Genomic DNA, 18,847 nt, shown 5'->3' with positions numbered 1-18,847 from the left:
TAATAATGCTCCCACTGCCTCCCCCACCCCTTCACTCTTTCATGCAACAAACCCACCGACCTCCCCACCCTGCCTGCATTCATCACACTGCACCCCAAGGCCCCCGCGTTCCTTTAAACCTGTCAGATGGAGGTCGTGTCTGGTCCAGGGAGGCACCTTTGTGTTGATCAATGAATAAGATGTTAGGGTGATGAGCAACCACTGGGCTTTCTGCTCAATGTGTGCGTCCCAGACAGGCTCAGCTGCTCATTTTTTGTGAGGCTGTGAGGCTGTGAGTCATCTCCCATCCTTGGGGAGTAGCTAGCCAGGAACCAGGTGTCTTAACAAAGACTGAAACACCCAAGTCTTTTTTACCCCCTCGGATACAGTGTTTAGTTAGAGAAGGGGGAAACATAGCAAATGTTCGTGACAAATGTAGAATTTCCCCATTAAAATCATTAGGAATTTGAATCCCAAGTCTATTCATTAGGACAGACGGCCGCGACCTGAATTTTGTGAATTTCTCCCTCCAGTCCTTTGACTTCATAGAAAGGAAAAGTAGCCAAACCCTACAAACTCTTGGAATCATAATCAGGGTTAATGTGTGGAAAGATCTGAAAACTGCTTGTTTGATTATTTTTCCCTTCCCTTTGGAATTTCCTGCCCTGGAAACAAAACACGTTACACGGACCGGTCTGCTTTCATGTGCTGGTTGAGCACTTAAATGGAGAGGGGATGCCCAGATGGCCTTTCTTTGGTTAAAAAAAAAAAATGTTAGTGGAAAAATATGTGTCATTCCTGAATTGAAACCTGATTCCAGACAGCCAGACTTACAGTTGGAAGGTTATTAGAACTCTATTCGCTTTTTTAGCCTTAATTTTGATTTTTCAAATGTTTTGTTTCTTGGTTTTAATTTTCGGTTTGATTTGTTGTTCCAAGGCAACTCTCCAGAAGTATACTTTCATGGTTTTCCCTCCCTTTTTTCAGTTAGTAAGTAGTTTACCAATCTATTAACCTTTTGGAGGGTCTCAGAGTCACGCTTCCCTCCATCATGGAATGTGTGTTGTGGTTGCTGGTTGTCGAGATGGTGTGGACATTCGGCTGCCGCCCGCTTGCCCACTCCGCCACCCGGGGCCCCCCTCGCCTGCGATCCTAGTGCTTCCATGCCGAGGAGGCAGTACTTGTCTGGGGAGGACTGCAGAGGAAGGCATTGCAGGCATAATGCCCAAGTGAGGGTGTGGGTGGGTGGGTCGGCAGTTCCCCCTCCCCCCGCAACTGGTGTCACTAGGAAGTGTGAGACACCCAGTGTCCCCAGGGCTGGCCATGTGTAGAATTGGGGTAGAGGGCACCAGTTGCATCTTGAAATTCCTTTCCAGTTCAACCATTTTTAGAAAAGCAATTCTAATAACTAATTTTCCTAAAGTAAGCTAAACAGACATCATAAAACTTAAACTACATCTACCAAAATTTAAAGGAGACTAAACAATGACCTGGGTATAGGACTGGAATTTTGGGTGGTGTTCTTTCAAGGCCTTAGTGAATTATCGCATTTCCCAAAGGCTGTTTCTTAGACCGCTGAGTCTCTCTGGTCGAACATTCTTAGACTCACTGTTCACATTAGCACATGAAAGGCTCTGAGAAGTCCTGCAGTTTAAAAAAATTGAAGGCGCCCTTAGCTCTGACCCAGGGTTCCCCAGCTGACTTCCTCATTGTTTCTGGTCTTGGGAAAGTGAATGCTGCTTATGGCAAATATGCCCTCAGGGAGGTGATTTTTTCTCTGCAACCTACGTGTGACTTCATTTTGTCTTTTAAAAGTCAATAATGGAAAACAAATGTTTGGTATTGTCCTCACGTTAGGGTTCTTCAGGGGGGAGAAAAAAGGTTTCACTGCCAGGGTCCTTTCAATATCAGGCCACTGGGATACATTGAAACGGTTTGGCTTTTAGAAAGTGAGATTACATTGAAGTCTGCACGCAGCCCTCATTAGTTAAAGAGGGCTCCTGTTTGTTTTCGAGGGTTGATAGAGTCATACAAGGGACTTGTATTTTCTGCTTCCCGTAGAAACAGCTCCAGCTCCATCTCCCCAAGGCCAGGAAACGTGGGTCCAAGGGTCAGCTCTGCAGGGGAACCCAGGCACCGCATTCAGCCTCCCGGGCCTTAGTTCCCTCTCCTGTAAAGAGGGAGGTTGGCTAGTCCCCTGTGCACACAGAACTCCATGGTGTGCCAGTAGCCGGGCCCAACTCCAGCCTCAGTCCAGTGCCCCTCTCCCCGAGTTGCAGCCCAGGCAGGGGCGGCTCCCAGAGGGCAGCTGCCCAGGGCTCTGTCCACGATGCCACTGCCTATCGCTCCTTAGACCTCCAGAGCCTTGCGCCCCCAACTCGTGTGATCCAGCGGTCGCCACTTTGAGAAAAATGTGTGCTGACGTTTGGTGCTCCTCCCCAAAAACGTGCTAAAATCGAGAATGCTGATGTGGGTGCCTGGCTCGGTTTTTGTCTCACCGATTCTGGTGAGTCTGCTGCTCTCTTCAGAAATGCGTTACCAGGAGGAGAGAATAAACAGGTTAAAGACAAGGCACGCCTCTCAGTCGAAATAAGGTTGATAAATAAATTCAAGGTAGTAGATTTTTCTCTTTCCTTTATGGCTGGCAATGTATTATTGACTTTGCATTTTCTAACATTCAAAAAGTGTATATTATGATCAGGAAGTAAGTAGTCAGGTGACGCGTTGCACCCTGTACTCTCACCTGATAGAATTAAGTAGCTTTTTAAAAATCTCTATCTGCAAAACTTCCTGTGTGGCTGACTGCCCTGCATTTGAGGTGTGGCCATTTTTAAAGTTCAGCCCTAATGATGCAAATATAAACCTTTCCTTGCTAGTCTAATTAGAGTCTCCTTCATTAGTTCTACGGCACCTTTCTTTAAACAAGGTCAAATGGAATTTCAGGAGATTGACAAGTCAGCAATAAATGGCTCTCAGGCAGGAATTGAGGAGCATGAGTCCAGGAATTAGAATACCACCCAGACCTGGGAGGCCGCCTGCCTTCAGAGCCAAACACAGCCTTCCCCAGGCAGGAGGGCACTTCAGTGCAGAGACACAGCCTCGTGAGCAGACCACTCATGGGGAGGGTTCGCAGGAGATGGGGCATCTGCCCAGTGTGGTCCTCCAGCAGGTACTGTCTCCCGCCCAGGGCCAGGGCGCAGCTCCCCGACAGCTGGCGTCTGCCTTGCATGTACGTGAATGGCGTCCCTCCACGCTTCTGTGTGACTGCCTGGCCCTGTGAGCACCACCAGCAGCCTGCTGGGCCACCCCTGCATGCCTGCTGGTGACCACGCACCCCAGCCTCTCCCTGCCTCGGTGTGATCATTCCCCAGAGCTTTCCCCGGGAGGAACCTTCCCTTTCAGGAGAAGACTTGTTTTGTCAGGTTTATAGTGGGTTGATGATTCTGTTAAAGTTGTTGGGAAATTATGTTGTCTGGGAGCAATGGGTCGGGCAGTCTTGGCTTACTTGACTGTCTTGATCTCTGTTCCCCTCAATGAAAGAGGAACTTGAATGCTAGCATGGTGACCAAGGGTCCCGATCAGAGGGACCCACAGCAGGAGGCCTCATTGCCCGTGGGAACTGGGTAGGGCCAGGCAGTTGCCCGTAAAGCGGCTCCAGCCCCATGTCCCCGTCACAGTAGTGGACACGCTACAAGGAAGGGGAAGTGGCAGCCTTTGGAATTAGAAATGTGGAAGGGGGGGTCCGTGACAGTGCAGTTGGAGGAGGCCCCCACCCCAAATCCACCTCCTCGGGCAGACAGGAGTTCCTCCCTCCAGCAAAGACGGAACTTGTCCTGATGCCCACAGGGTGTGGCGAGGGACCAATGTGTCTAATGATTTTTTTTTTTAAAGGGCTACAGAGAAAATACGCCTAATTTGAGGGTTGAAGTGGGCGTGGACTCTATCTGTCCTCCCCCTGCAAAAAGTAGCAATAATCATCACTAGCTCCTCAGCCACCACCCCCTTCAGTCCCGAGGATGCCCTGGTTCTTGGTGCTCAGGTGAGCAGTCGGCAGGTGTGCAAGGCTCGCCGGGCTGCCAGCAGCCTGCAGCACCGGACCCACGTGCTTCGAAGCCCAGTCTCGAGAAACAGATTCTTTTCCTGCTAAAAAAGCAAGTGTTTCAGCACAGCTCTCCGGCAGAATGCTTAGTCATTCAGATTGCTCCACGGTAGTCAGGGTCTTAAAGAGGTGAATTGCTGCCTCGTTTCCTTCTGGTTTTAATAGATTGGGGACACAGCTTCTGAGAACTGGAAGCCAAATAGACACTATTGACAGATAACGTTGAATCACTCCAGGACTGAGGGAAAATAAATAGAGAGATTCACGAGCATGCCCGTTACCGGGGCAGCTCCATTTCTATGCGGAGCAGACGTGGGGAAGTCAGTTGCTGCTGCAGTGTCAGGCGAAGGGCCTGCGGGTGAGGGACAGGGAGAAGGGACCTGGGGCGGGGCCATGTGTCGGTCACGGTCCCATGTTCGTGCACACGAGCCTCCTGAGTCAATTCTGGGGCCGAGAGGCGAAGAGCAGGCAGAATCCTGAGCACACGTGGGAGATGAACCACTGAGATGCCCTTGGTGGAGGATTTGTCTGCATGTAATGTCACAGTTGGCCCTCGTTTCTGGACCATGGCGCTTGCCAGGCACTAGGTGGGCAGGGATTCATCTGGGATCTAGTTTATCTTCCACACGCTGTGAAGCTAGCAGGAGAGCAGGGAGGCGGACACCTTTCAGACGGCAGCCCCTTCCTAGTGGCCCCACAGCAGTCCAGGGGACGGCTGGACTAGAGATCTGTGCCATGTGCTCGGTGACCCTGCTGGTGAGAATACAGGGGCAGCGAACACGACCAAGCCAGGCAATTTATTATGCCTTTGGAGTAACAGAATGACTGCCTCCAAGACCCCTTCGGTGATGAACTTGGAGGGGGGAGATGCGGTCCGTGTGGGACTGCCACGTTCCAGGTCTGTGTGAGATGCACCACAGATGCAGTCTGCTTAGAGAAACGGATTTGTGTGCAGGCTTACACTGCAAAGGCAACTTGAGCTGACAGCTCCCGGTGTCCCACTTGTGACAGGGTTTCTCAACAGGCTTCGGCATCTGCTAGGGGCATGGGGCAGACCTCCCTGGGAGGTGTTCAGAGCTTGCCGCATAGCTCCTTGAGGTCAGTAGTTTCTGGTCCTCTTGTCCCATGGGGCAGCACTTCTGGGCCACAGTTCCTGGGTCCATGCCTTGCCTCCCCCTCCCCCTCCCGCCGCCTACCCCCACCCCCACCCACGCTGGTCCAAGGGGAGCTCAGATGAACACCCTGGATGTAGGGATCAGAACGTCTCTTTAAGTGGCACTCTGCCTTTGTAGCAGGTGTCCGAGATGACATTTCCTCTCGGGCATCTATCTGGGCAAGGGAAGGAAAAGCAGTCGGCTTGAAGAAATACAGATCTCCTCGGCTGCGTGGCCTCTCGTGCCCCCTGGACCATTCGGGCGAGTAGGCCACAGAACCCGGGCCAGGTTTGGGGCACGCGCTCCTTGCCCGATCAGCTCGTGGTCCCCTGGTGCCTGAGCCCCCAGGCCCTGTGACTGAGGGACTTGCCAGAGCAGAGCGGCTGCTCAGCCCTCGGGGCCACCACAGAGACAAGCACTTCTGGTACCTGTCACACGCTGTTTCTCCAGGCTCATTAGGAAGCTCATTTCTCCAGGCTCAGATTTCAGCGTAGGGATATGTCCTGTATTCTTCCCCCCCATTCCTTCTTCAGGCCTCGACTTGGGGGTTTCCCCTCAGGGTAAACATCCTCTTCACCCCCACGGATGCTGTAGGAGCACTTCTGCTTTGGTGAGAAAGAAAAGGGTGGCTTTAAAAATATGTCGGTTAGACTAGCACTTCTAGTTGTTCACTCACGTAAGTCAAAATTCACTATCTATTTGACAGGTACCGCTTTGATCCCATGAGACAGCAAGACACCAGTTATTTAGATTATATTTTGATGTTTTTAATCAGATATATCCATTCCGATTCATAATAATGTTTAGCCCTTTTTCTCCCCCCCCCCCCAGATTCTAATCCAGTGGAAGAATTCGATTTATTGTGTCATTGCCAGGAATAACAGATGTTAACTATTACATAGTGTTACCATTATTGTTAGTGCCCTGCCATTATTAATAAGTACCCGAATGCCCTGATACCCACCCCTGGCTCAGAGCATTAGAGTGTTGGCGCGGCCGGGATGGCTGCCTTTGTGCAGACAGAGGGATCGGCCAGGAAGGAAAAAATTATTTCCCGTATAGCTCAGTTACACTCCATATTTCAATGGGGTAGTGAGACTGGGGGCGGGGGGTCACTCAGTGAAGTGCAGGGCTTCCTCTGGGCACCCCTGTCATCTTCAGCCCTGGTTGCTGGACATGATGACAGCCACACCGAGAAGCCCCTTGAGACAGGGAAGGTCTGGCCTCTGAGCCCTTATTGGGGAAGGAGAGTAGAGCATCCGAAAGAGGGGACCACTCTTCCAAATTGCATCCAGTGACGTGTCTGCTGGCAGCCCATATCCACTCATTCATTCCACGAGCACCTACCGTGGACCTGGCATTGCTAACCACCAAAGTGGAAGGCAGGGTTCCTGTCTTCCAGAGCCGCAGCCAGTCCAGCGGGAGAGACAGTTGCATAAACTTGAACGTTCGACAGTGTGACCTGGACAGTGGTCACCACGCCCACGGGGCCCAGCTGCTTACAGGGCAGTGACAGGAGAAGAGGCAGAAGGCTCACAGCAGCCTTCCTGGGGGAGGGGCTGTCAGAGCTGTATTTAAAGGCTAGACCTGGAACGAGACTCGCGTTTGAGTCTAGGTGGTGCGCCCCATTGTCTGTATGGCTTGGGGGAAGTTGTATAACCTCATTCAATCTCAGTTTTGCCGCAAGGAATTGTTTAAAGAGTACGATAATATATGCGAAGTGCTAATAGCATTGCCTGAAACATGGAATGTTCTCTACACAATGGATAGCGGCCACGGCTGTTAGCATCGTCATCGTCGTCATCATCACCATCACCATCATCTGCCAGACCTTGTTCACAGTGAATCATATTTTTATGAGAGTTAATTAACTTAATTGTATATAGATACCGCAAAGGGAGGAACTTCGGCAAAAGTTCTGATTAGTTCATTTGTGGACCAAAACAAAACCAGTTCATCCAAAAAACAAAATTAGTCCCCTCCAGAAGTCATTAAATTCTTGTAGCAGAGGAGCCGTAGGACCTGGTGGAAAACTTGCAGAATTTTTCTAGAACAGTCGTTCATTGTTATTTTGAAATGAATCAATGACGAACTATTTTACACATATCTCGGTTTGGCTTCTAATGTGGTAAATATCCACAGACAGAACGCATGTCAACAAAATCTCTTCAGGGGGCTCAACATTTCAGAGTCTAAGGGGTCGTGGGACCAAGGAGCTGGAGGAGCTCCGTCCCCAGATTGCTGAGCTACAGGGAAGCGGTAGAGCCCAGGCTGGTTGGCACGTGTAGACTCTTCCTTCAAGCTCTTCTTGACCAAGTGGTAGTAGCACCTGCTTCCTGTCCCCCCAGGTCAGTGGGCCTCAGCCCCAGCTGCACCTTGGAATCCCTCGGGTGGCTAGCAAACAGATGCCTGGCCCCTCCTCTGGAGTTAGTGACTCAGTTGGCTGGGATGCATCTATGGCATCATGGCTTTTGAAACCCCCAGGTCACTTCCAGGGGAAGCCAGGGTTGAGAACCACGTGTTCAGAGCGGCCCGTGAGAAAGTGAGCCCGCCTTGCGATGTTAGGACAGAGCACCCGTGACCGCCTTCCTTGCACTGATAGTTGCTGCTAAAAATCCCAGGGAAATCACAGCAAGCCCTTGTTATCAAAGTTAAAATGTTATTCTTCCATTAAAAGGTTAAGACCAAAATAGGACCTGAGAAAAAACAAGTAGCATGTTAATCAAAGTTGCTGTTGAGATTTTTTGTGAGTCGTCAAACACACACTGTCGGGGCCAGGCCACCTTCGGCCACTCTTCATCAGTCCCCCCCTCAGGGCGGTGCCTGTCAGTGTCCTTTCCATGGGCCTCGGCTTTCCCCTCCTCATGTGGCAGCGTGCACAGGGGAGGACTCAGCAGTCTCCCGGGCGCTGTCCTCCATCTTGTCCCCTTGTGGGACATCCACTGAGACATTTGGTCTGTGCCAAACGGTTCCTTGTTTGGGACCCGGGGATGTTCCCAAGGGCAGACGTGTTTGACAGGACCAAATGACAAGGACAATCCGCCGTGGGCCCACTCTCCTCATGGAGGGTTCTCGTTGGGACCAAACTCCGAGGGCCTTTTGGCATGGACCAGATGTCTCCCTGGACACTGGGATAGGGCCAAATGTCTGCTGATGGCTGGTCCTCGTGGGCACCATCTGGGTGCCGATGACCCGCAGAAAGCAGATTCCCTGTCTGGTTTCCCTCCACCTCCCGTAACCTTGCACCAAACCCCCACCGAAGGGTCTGAGTGTCTGTGGAGAATCCACGTTTCCTTCCCACTGGAGGGGTCAAAACACAACGTGGGAGGCCGGCCTCTCCCTGCGCACACTCTGGAAGTGAATGAAGTGCCACGCGCTTCCAAGCCCCACAGGAAGTATTTCCACGCTCACAACTTTGCACAACCGACTCGGTTTATTTGAGTCGTCAGCCTCTGTCTCGTATATTATCAGTTTCAAACATGATGAGTTGACAGTCACCACTAACGATGTTTACCTTCATACCGAATTTTGTGGTGAGTTGTAAATGACGAATGCTGCTGGTAAAAATAGATATTGAGTTTTCCACTTGAAGTAACTGGGACTCCTGCTCTGACTTCTGAAGCCAAACCGTGCAGAGTGAACGTTGGAGAGAGGCGGGGACCGGTCCCCTGCTTAAGGAGGTGGTCCCGGGGTGTCGGGACCCCTCAAAGGTCAGCATGAGAGGGAGGAGTCATCTGACTCACTTGACGTCATCTGAATGGAAGTCCTTTTACCAGATCCTTTGTTCTCACTCTCCCCTCCTCACCTTTCAGGGCGCAGGGTCCACGGCAGGCACAGCCTCCGAGACTCAGTCAGGCACATCCTCCAAGCCCCAGGCATCCTTGCGATACAGCCTGCCCTCCCCTGGTCTAAAGTAGCCTCAGTAGTAGATATCTGCTCAGACACAGGGCAAAAGGTGCTCTTCTTACAGTCAAGCCATGTTCTAGAATATGGTTTCAAATCTAGGGGTGTTGCCCACCTCTTGGCAGCCAGGGAATGAAGTGGGAAGTTGCTAGGTTGGTCTGGAAATGGTCCCCATCTACTCCAAAGGTTACCCCAGGAGATGAGTGCAGTTCCTTCCTCTGCCCCCATCGTTGCTGGGGTTAGGCCCTCACAGGGGTGCTTTGTAAGGGCACTCTGTAGACTTCGTTTACGCCATGCTTAATGGGTGTGTCGCACGCAGCTGTGTGCTAGCCATAGCCCTCCCCGCCCCCAGCCCTCACGGCATACAGACTGAGCTTCTGGAGCTTAGCATGAGCTCTGGTTGCTGACTCAGTGGTCAGCTAAAGCAAAGACTGAAAGTAAGGTTCTGGCTGTTGTGGTTGTGTCTCTTTACAGCAGTAGAACTCAGAAACGTCAGAAACGTTGTGGGGAAAGGGGTGTGTGTGCGTCTTGAACTCCCGTCTGTGTGTGGGAGGGGTGGGCGGGAGGTTGGTTGGGCCCGCCCTTTCACTTCTGATGCCGTCTTCTGGAAAACCTCTCACAGGCTCCATCCACGCCACATCGGTGGCGGCCTCCCGCGTGGAGCAGGCGCTGTCAGAAGTGGCCTCGTCGCTGCAGAGCAGCGCCCCCAAGCAGGGCCCGCTGCACCCCTGGATGACGCTGGCACAGATCTGGCTCCACGCAGGTACCGCCCTGCCCCCGGGCTGGGGCCCCCACCCCACCCACAGCCTGCTGAGGGCACTTGCCCCTCTAGCCCACAACCCCTCATCTGGAGAGACCAAAGCTTTTGCAGTCACACGGAAATGTGACTGTAGGAGTCCCCACCCCCGAGCCACCGAGGATATGTTCCCAGACCGATGCCTAAAACTTTGGTTGCTGTCTAACTCTCTCTCTATGTGCTGTTTTTTCCTTTTCATACACACCTATGATAGAGTTTAATTTATAAGTTAGGCATAGTGGGAGATTAACAACAATCACTAACCATGAAATACAAGCACTCTACAACTTCCCTGGCGGATCGGGACTGCACTTGGGGGTGGTTACTAAGTAAACTGTAGGGGTGGCTTGAACACGAGCACTCAATACCACAGCAGTCTATTCGATAACAGGTGGCTACGAAGTGACTAATGGGCGTGTTCTACAATAGAGGGTGGACGCGCTGGTCAAAGGGATGATTCTTGTCCCCGGTGGGACGGAGCAGGATGGTGCAAGCTTTCGTCATGGTACTCAGGGTGGCGTGCGATTGAGAACTTATGAATTGCTTGTTTTTAGAATTTTCCATCTAATGTTTTTGGACCACAGCTGATCGTGGGTAACTGAAACCACAGAAAGAAAAACCGCAGATAAGGGGAACTGCCGTACTTCTTTGCAGGACCCATGGGTTACTCGATGGCTCCCATCCCTCCCCCGCCTCTGTTCCCTGATCCAGAGCCTGGCACACAGCAGGCATCCAGGAAAGATCTTCTGCATTGGGCTCTAAGGGTCACAGGGAGCTTGCTGTTCGGATTGCGGGGCTTGGGCTGCAGCAGAGGCCAGAGAGCTGCGCCCCAGACTTTCTCTGTGGGAGACAGCATAGCATGGCGTCCCCAACCAGGAAGCCTGGATGTCCTGCAGACTTGGAGGGGAGTCCCAGCTCTACGACTCAGCAGGTGTATAGACTTGAGTTGATGGCTTCCTCTCAGCCTCAGTTTCCTCATCTGAACAGTGGGGTTAATGGCACCTGTCCCCTAGGGCTGATGAGCACAGTGCCTGGCACATCCTGGCAGTGAGTTCTCAGAGAGCCTGGGAGAGGGGCCAGTCATATTGATGACACAGGTGTCTTAATCAAAGCCGGGGGAAGGGCAGTGTTTCTGATGTCCCTGCTCCCCTCTCTGGGGGCACTCCTGCTGATCCACAGAGAGGGAGGCAGGTACCACACCTGCTGAAGTGGCAACTGGCCCCGGAAGCAGGTACAAAGCCCCACCTGAGCTTCACGTGGCTGCTTTTGCGTAGTTGGAAATCCCCAAAATAAATCCAACATGCGGGCAATTTTAGCAACAAGAATCCCATTCTACAGAGACTCCAAACAAATGACGGCTGTTGAGTTACTTATGTTTTTATATTATCTAAAAGGTAACTTCTCTTCCTCATGGAAGAGAATCTATACTCAATCTATAAGACACTCCCAGGGCTTCCAAGGCTTGACTCTTGGGGCGCACAGTAACAGCCCCAATTTGGCCGGGGAAGTGCTCATTATCCCCCGTAGTCCACCTGTTTACGACGTTTCTGCCAGGGCTAATTGTATGATGTTCACCCGTTTTTGGCACCATTGGCGGATCTTTGTACAGGAAACCGCAGTTGGGTCTACCTGGCTTTGGCATGTCGCAGAGGCACGCTGAGCCAGCCTCTGCGGTGTGGGCATCTTTAACTGAGCCATAATAGCGGCCGTAAATTAAAAAATTATATCCTTCTCAGCAGAGGTACAAGGGAGGGATGATTCACGAGTGTGCTGGCTGTTCTTCCTGCACAGCGCTGGCCTGCACTGGGCTCTCGCAGGTCCTTGAAGGGGGGCTGTTGGGCAGCGAGCACAGCGGGGAGTTTTCTCCAGGTGTCCTGCAGAAAAGCCCTGTCCCCCGTCCAGGCGCCTATCCTATTCAGCAGCCTTCATGAGCAGACACTGCAGGAAACAGGGAAGAAAGGAGTACGGGTTAGTGTAGGGCCAGGAGAGACCGGCTGAACCTGCAGGGCCAGTGTCGGGGTGAGGTTGTCTTTCCAATGGTCCAGTGAACTCCAGTTTTGAAGGGCCGATGGGTGAAAAACCGGAAGAGCTGAAGGTGAGGCCTCAAGGCTGGAACGAGCTCTCTCGACCTCACAGGCCCCGCTTCTCTCGCTTAGTTCTCGGAAAAGCCGATGGCCCATGTCCCAGGACAGCTCCATCCTGCTCTTACCGCCCTTGCTCAGGTGTCCAGGCTCTGTCCCTTGTGGCGTGGCGTGGTGCGGCGTGGCTGGCTGGGGCTCTGGGCAGGAAACTGTAACTGCTTATTGGGACACTGGGGAACAGTTTGGAGCTGTTCTTGAACTTCTATATGAACCGTGTAGCATCCATTTGTCGCTGCCGTAGTCTACGGGACAGTGAAGCTCTCATTGCTCGTTCACCATTCTACGTGTTGGTGACATCGCACTACGGAAAACAGGTGCCGGATCTGCCTCACTCTGGGCACGGTGCGCATAGTGCTTATGTGCATAGAGTGAGCACAAATGTGACGTGGGTGGATGGAGTGGGTTAGACTCTTTGTAGGGTTTGTGCCACGTGGACTCAAAGCAGTGACTTTGAGTCAAGAGTTAGAATCGTATCATGTAGTCACATAGTCTTTGAAGAGGTCAATTCAAAAGGAATTCACGAAAGAGCGCCCACTGAAGGGTGAAGTTTTAGTACACGTGGTTTGAGCTCTACTGCTCTGAGAGGTGAATTAAAAATGATCCCATTTTCTTGATGGAAACCAGGTAACATCTGCGTCCATTATCAGCTCTAGCAGTTCCGCCTGACTCTGTAAGGTTTGTAAGGTTTCGAGGAAACTGGTTAGATCAGGGTCCCACACCCAAGGCCATGGTGCTCCTGTGGCGTCTGTGGGTCTGTCCTCTCGTGGTGGTTTTCTCCAGTGAGCGTAAAGGAACCATGTGATGGCAGGGGCCATGGCCTGGCCCCGGGTTTGAGGCTTACAGGTAGGTCGCTCTGAGAGGACCTCAGGTTTCCACCTGATTGTGTGAGGGGTGCCCTGGGCCGCGTGCATGTCTGTCTGAGTGGCAAAGACATCACGAATAGGACACCTGACCGTTCATCCGCTCTGGGAGGGAACGGGCCAGAGGCCAGCAGGGAGCACAGACCAGGTGGACAGGGATGCTTGGTGCAGGGTCCTTGCCTTCCTGTGCAGTGGGACCCACAGCCTGAGTGCCCTCTGCACCCTCTTCCCTCAAAACCTCGTCCTGTCCTAGACCCTTCAGACCCCAAAACCTCAGACTCTTTGCCAGAATCCCTGGTGGCCGACCCACATGGGTCATGCATGTTTGCACCTATGTGACCATTTTATTTCAATGATTTTTGAATAAATAATGAATGCGTGGGGCACACCATTGAAGAGGCACAGAAGACATGGAGTGAAAGGGCTCCCCCCTATCTCCAGCCCGTCACCGCCACCCACGGGCACCCACTCTCAGTGGTCTGCGTACCTTCCAGAGACGCTGTGCACTCGGGGGTCCCTGCTTGTCAGCACGGGAGGCTGACTCACCCTTTTCAACAGCTCCGGAGTGCAAACCCAGCATGTGAATTGACCGTAGCTTAGCCAGGACCCCCTCGCTTCACACTGAGACCATCTCCGGTCTTTTGCCGTGACAGACGATGCATCAGTAAGTGTCCTTATAAACACTGTCTGCATCTCCGAGACAAACTCCCAAAAGTGGAAATAATGGATCAAAGGGTGTGGACTCTTTAATTTTGACGAATTGTGTCGGGTCGCCTTCCGTAGCACTGTACCAACTCGCGTTCCAGCCGACAGTGTGACCGCTGGTTTTCTCCCGTCCTTGCCGGCACGGGGGATCATCGGCCTTCCAGGCCCTTGCCAACCTAGTAGGTGAGAACGGAGTTTCAGTGGTCTGTTCCTGCCATCTGCCCGTTTACCTTAGACACTGAGCTTTCCTCTTTGCTGTGTAAGCGTTTATTACATGTCACAGAAATTTGCCTTGTGTTTACGATACGTGCCAGAAATACGTCTCCCTGTTTCAATTTTGTTTCCGTTTTTTGTCTTGTTTTCCTGCCAGTTTTTTAAAAATACATCTGTCAATCTTTTCCTTATGATCTCTGGGCCTCATCTGGTACTTAGAAAGCAACTACCCATCCTGTGGCCTCTTTTCCTGAAAGTTCAAATATCTTCCAGTGCCATTTGTGCGTTCATCCTCTCACAGAAAGGCCGGGGGTTCTTTCCTGCGTTTTGCACGAGGGACAACCCAGGCTACACAGAAGCTAGCGCACCTGCAGCGCGAGTCAGGAGGCCGGAGACAGGAGGCCATGTAGAGCCTCTGATGTCCATTGCACCTCAAGATGCCTCTCCACCCAACTTCTTCTTCGGAGTGCAAGCCTCGTGTTGCCGTTGGAGAGGCATGCATCACAGCCATTCAGGGTGGAACCAGGGCCTTTCGCAAGCCAAGCCGCTTCTTGGTGCCCATCCTTCAATTTCCACATTGGGATGGCAGCTAAAAATGACTTTGCAGTAGGTGGTTAATTTCTGCTTGTTACTTACTAATAATTATAGCTTTCACTTTGGCACCTCTCACAGTCGAAACCAACGGCTATTCTTAGATGTGCAAGATCAGATTTTCTGATTTCTGCTGGGAATTTAAAGCTGTGATACTCTCACAGATTCCTTGGCCCTGGCCTGTCCCCTTCGCCCTTCCCCCCTCCCAGGCTCCTCCCAGCCACCAGGAGGCATAACCCTGGGGCCTGGCCCCCTGGCGAGGAGACAGCTCCCAGACATGTGTGGTGTTGTCACCGCACAGGGAGTGCCTGTGGGGGGGAACACTCAGTCCCCAGGGCCATGCCTGCCTGATGCAGTGTCATCCTTGATCAGTCAGCCACCCCCTAGACCTGCCTCTTCTTCCGCCCGGGGGTGGGTTGTAATTAGCGGTCTGCAGCTTGCAGGTAGCTAATGTTTATCAAGGACAGTGCGTGCGTCAGACATCATTCCATGAGCTTCAGTTGTCTTCAGTCATTTAGTCCACATGAGAGCCGTATGGGGCATGAGTACCCTGTTCGTCCCACTTCACAGACGGACAAACTGAGACACAGCTGTCATTTACCTAAGGTTACAGGGCCAACAGTGGGGAGGCCAGAGTCCAGACCACCCAGTGTGGGCCCCAAGCCCCAGCTCTCACCCGGGGTGGCACTCAGCTGTGGGACACTGTGTCCTTGAGCACCTGTTTTCGTCACATCGGAGCTACGCTCTGGGGTGCGATGGTCATGGAGACTGATGGCGTCCCACGCAGGATACAGACTCGAGACAGAACCAGGGCAGGAGACGCCATCCCCATTGTGCCGGGTGCGTGAGGGGTAGAGCAGGCTCCTGGGAGAACTGCTAACAGAGGTCCTCCCCCTCGGGAGCCAGCAGAGGCCTGAGCCCCGGGAGCAGAGCCTGGCAGGCTGATGAGCACTCGGTCAGGACGATGGTGGGGGGTTGGGGGGCAGCATGTGCCAGTCCTGCAGGCCACCTGAGCTCTGACTGGTAGGGAAATGGCAGCGGCCCCAGGTGAAGCAGGGTCTTGTCAAGTATTTTAACTTAATCCTAAAAGCACTGACAAGCTGTTGAGGGCCTCTAAGCAAGAGAGCGAAAGGGTGAGATGGAGTGTTTAAAGGCCCCTCCCCTTCAGTGTGGAGAACAGAAAGGACACAGTGAAGGGGGAGTAGCAGGAGCCGCAGGGCAGCCAGCAGCATTGCCCACGTGAGGGAGGAGAGCGGCCTGGGGGAGGCGTGGAACCCGTGGGGGTGGAAGGACGTGGGTACTGGCAGGCACTGGGAGAGAACTGATGGGACTTGTTGATGGATTAGATTTAGGGGTGGGGAAAAGAAAAGGAGCCCCTGTGTTTGGGGCTCAAGTCAGCGAGTGACCGGCGGTTCCATTTTTTTGCGGTGAGAAGCCTGGGTGAAGAGCTGATACGTGGGGTCAACAGGGAAGCAAAGCCGAGTCCCGTTTGAACTTGGAAGTGTCAGGGGCCTGAGAATATGCAAGTGACAGTGCCAGGCAGGCGCTGGATATTCAAGCCTATACTTCAGATTTGGGCTAGAAACAGAAATGTGGGGGTGGGGATTGAAGCGGGGGCAGGGTATGATAAGAACAACTAGGAAGAGAACGTCAATGGAGGGAGAGCGGGCTGGAACAGAGACCTGAGTCCCTCCACCCCAACGTTTAAAATCTTGTGGAGGTGAGGAAAGGTCAAAGAAGCAGTGGGGAGTGGTCAGCAAGGCAGTGGAGGGGGTCCAGGAGAGGAGGTGGGGTGGCTGCCAAAGGGCACGCAGAGGGGCCCGAGCTACAGTGGAGAGCGAGGGCTCCGGGCTGGGGCGATGGAACCCCAGCCTCAGCGTGACGTCCACAGCAGGTGACCCGGGCAGGTTATTCCCAGTCCTGCTGAGCCCCGGCGCCCTGCTCTGCAAAACGAAGGCAGTTGTGACAGTTGCACAACTGTGCACAGTGAGTGCCCCGCGGGTAGCAAGCACTTACCATCTACTCCAATAACCATTTCCAAGTAGGACACGCTGACAGGAAATGCTGTTGAGAAACAGTCTGGTGGAGACAAAAGCATTTGTTGGATTCAGTGTGCGGCTGTTGTTGGTGCCTGTGACGGGACAGGTTTGTGGCGTGGTGGCAATGGAGCCACAGATGTGGGCTGCAGAGTGGACGGCGAGTGAGGAGAGAAGGGAAGTGGGGGGAGTGCTCGTTTCTTGCCAGAAGAACCCTGTGGAGCAGAGTGGGGATGGGAGGGGTAGCTGGGGAGGATGGTGGGGTAAATGGCGGACCCTGAAGCCTGTTGATTGCTGATGGGGATGGTGCCATCAAGATTGAGACCCTTGTCATCCAGAAAAGAGAGAGGACATGTGAAGGTGTGACTTGCGAGAGAGGAAAAAGAGAGGTGGGGCCCAGGGCACAGGCAGAGAGTCGGCCCTCAGAGCGGAACGGGGCAGTGTGGAAGGGGGGTAGCCAGAGTGCAGGCTGAGCTCTCAGAATGAGGTAGAAATGTCTGTGACCCTGCATAGCCCCTGGCCTTTGGTTCACTGTCAGCTGCCAGTGGCCAGGACAGAGTCTTCATCCTGTGACCCTTCAGCGAGGGACCTTTCAGAGCTTCCCTGCAGTGCAGGCCTGACTTTGCACTTGGGTGTGTCCTTGGGGGAAGCCGATTGGCCCGGCTTTAAGTCCCCAAAGCCAGCTCCCCTCTGTTTCTGTTCCTTCCCTACGAGCTCTTACATCTCTCTGTTGGCTCACAGGCCCTCTGCTGACTTATTTTTTCTACTTGAAGTTAGCCCCTGGTGCTAGGGCCCAGGAAACTTGGTTTGCTGGTGCTCCTCCAGCCTCTGACATGGGTCACTGTCCCAGGCCACAGAAACATTTGCCCTCCTCTGACCTCGTTTGGTGTTCATTCATCTACGAGCTTTTCTTGAGCACCTACTAAGTGCCAGAGCCTGTGCTAAGGGACGCAGAGATGACCGTGGCTGGGAGTTGCTCATAGTTTTAGTGGGAAAAGACAATAATTGATCATATTTTGGAGTCTTTAGGGAAATATAAATGATACTCCTCTCTTTACATCCTGAGTTTTCAACCAGTTGAGAAATAGACAGAGGAGGCAAGGGAGCGCAAACCCCCAGCTGCGTGGTTAGGGCGGCTGAACCGGAGGACGTGGTTTGACTTTGGTCCCAGTTGGGCTCCCTGATGCATCACAGCTGAGTCGAAGTCACCCATCCCAAACTGCTGGCCTCCCTGTGCAGGGGGCAGAGCCCAGGGTCGTGCTGGAAAGAGCAAACTGAGAACACAGACGGCCAAGGCACCAGGCACTGGACGAAGAGAGCTCTGAGGGGCCACCGTGAGCAAGCCCACATCCTTCTCCCAAATGCATCAAGTCCATGGGACCAGGGGGAGTCCGCGGTGTGGCTGTGGTAGATGGGCCCCTGACAGAAACAAGAAGTGAGATCAGAGCGTCTCCTGCAAAGGTGATGAGTCCAGGGGATGATGGTGATGCCATGCAAACGCAGAGTGGGGAGTCACTGACCCTGTGGGGTCAGGGATGGATGTCGGTGACACCCTCTTCCAGGGAGGCATCAGTCCTCGTTTGAGCCACGGACTCCCAGGGAGACAGGCTCCCGAGCAGCACGAACTCACTGTAAACCCCTGGGGGGAACCTGCACGTGCCTGGGCAAGAAGGCTCCCCTGGGCCTTTCCAGGGAACCCTTTCCTCTTAGCGCCCCAACCCCAGCGCAGAAGACAGGACTGATGTCAGAAGCCCCACCGCTAAGACTTCATTGACGGAGCCTTAGACGTGGTGACCGCTGAGACGTCCTGTCCTTGGGAAGGAGTGACTACAGGCGCACCATGCCTTGTTGCGCTTCACGGACACCGTTTTTTACAAACTGAAGATAAGACCCTCTACCAGCAAAAAGGGCACAGCTCCCTGCAGGCTCGGGTGACCACTAGCATTGCTTAGCAGTGAAGCACGTTTTAATTAAGGTATGTACATTGTTTTTTAGACATAATGCTGTTGCATACTAGAAGACTACAGTGTAGTGGAAACATAACTTTATGTGCACTGGGAAACTCAAGAACTCGTGTGACTGCTTTACTGGGATACTCTCTTCATTTCGACACTCACTCTGTTCCAGTCAGGCGGAACCCAGCTCACAGTGCCCCCGAGCTGTGCCTGTGTTCTGGGCCCTTGTCTCAGAGGAGCCCTGGTAAAACGGAGAGGCTGGACCTCCACCTCCCAAGTCCACTGATTTGGCCACATAGAGCTGCGGGGCTTGGATGGGTCATTTTACCTCTTGTCCCTTAGTTTCCTCACTCTGCTGTCTCAGAGCGGTGCGGCCCCACAAAGCATGATCCTCACCGTTTTCAAGCCCCCTGGG

General features: G+C 53.0%; 1 protein-coding gene across 3 annotated transcripts in view; it reads left to right on the top strand.

Moving 5' to 3' along the window:
- TTC7B (tetratricopeptide repeat domain 7B) overlaps positions 1 to 18,847 on the top strand; it is a 215,390-nt gene that overhangs the window by 162,603 nt on the left and 33,940 nt on the right. For 2 of the 3 annotated variants that reach the window (XM_053928133.2, XM_053928134.2), the window contains 2 exons: positions 919 to 969; positions 9,758 to 9,898. In XM_053928133.2, the coding sequence (XP_053784108.1) occupies positions 919 to 969; positions 9,758 to 9,898 (192 nt within the window). The remainder of the gene's footprint in view (positions 1 to 918; positions 970 to 9,757; positions 9,899 to 18,847) is intronic. The other variant, XM_053928135.2, reaches the window with a different exon arrangement.

This window comes from Desmodus rotundus, chromosome 7 (genome assembly GCF_022682495.2).
Source record: "Desmodus rotundus isolate HL8 chromosome 7, HLdesRot8A.1, whole genome shotgun sequence".
Taxonomy (NCBI): Eukaryota; Metazoa; Chordata; class Mammalia; order Chiroptera; family Phyllostomidae; genus Desmodus; species Desmodus rotundus.
The sequence above is the reverse complement of the archived record's forward strand: the minus strand, read 5'-3'. Positions and strand labels throughout refer to the sequence as shown.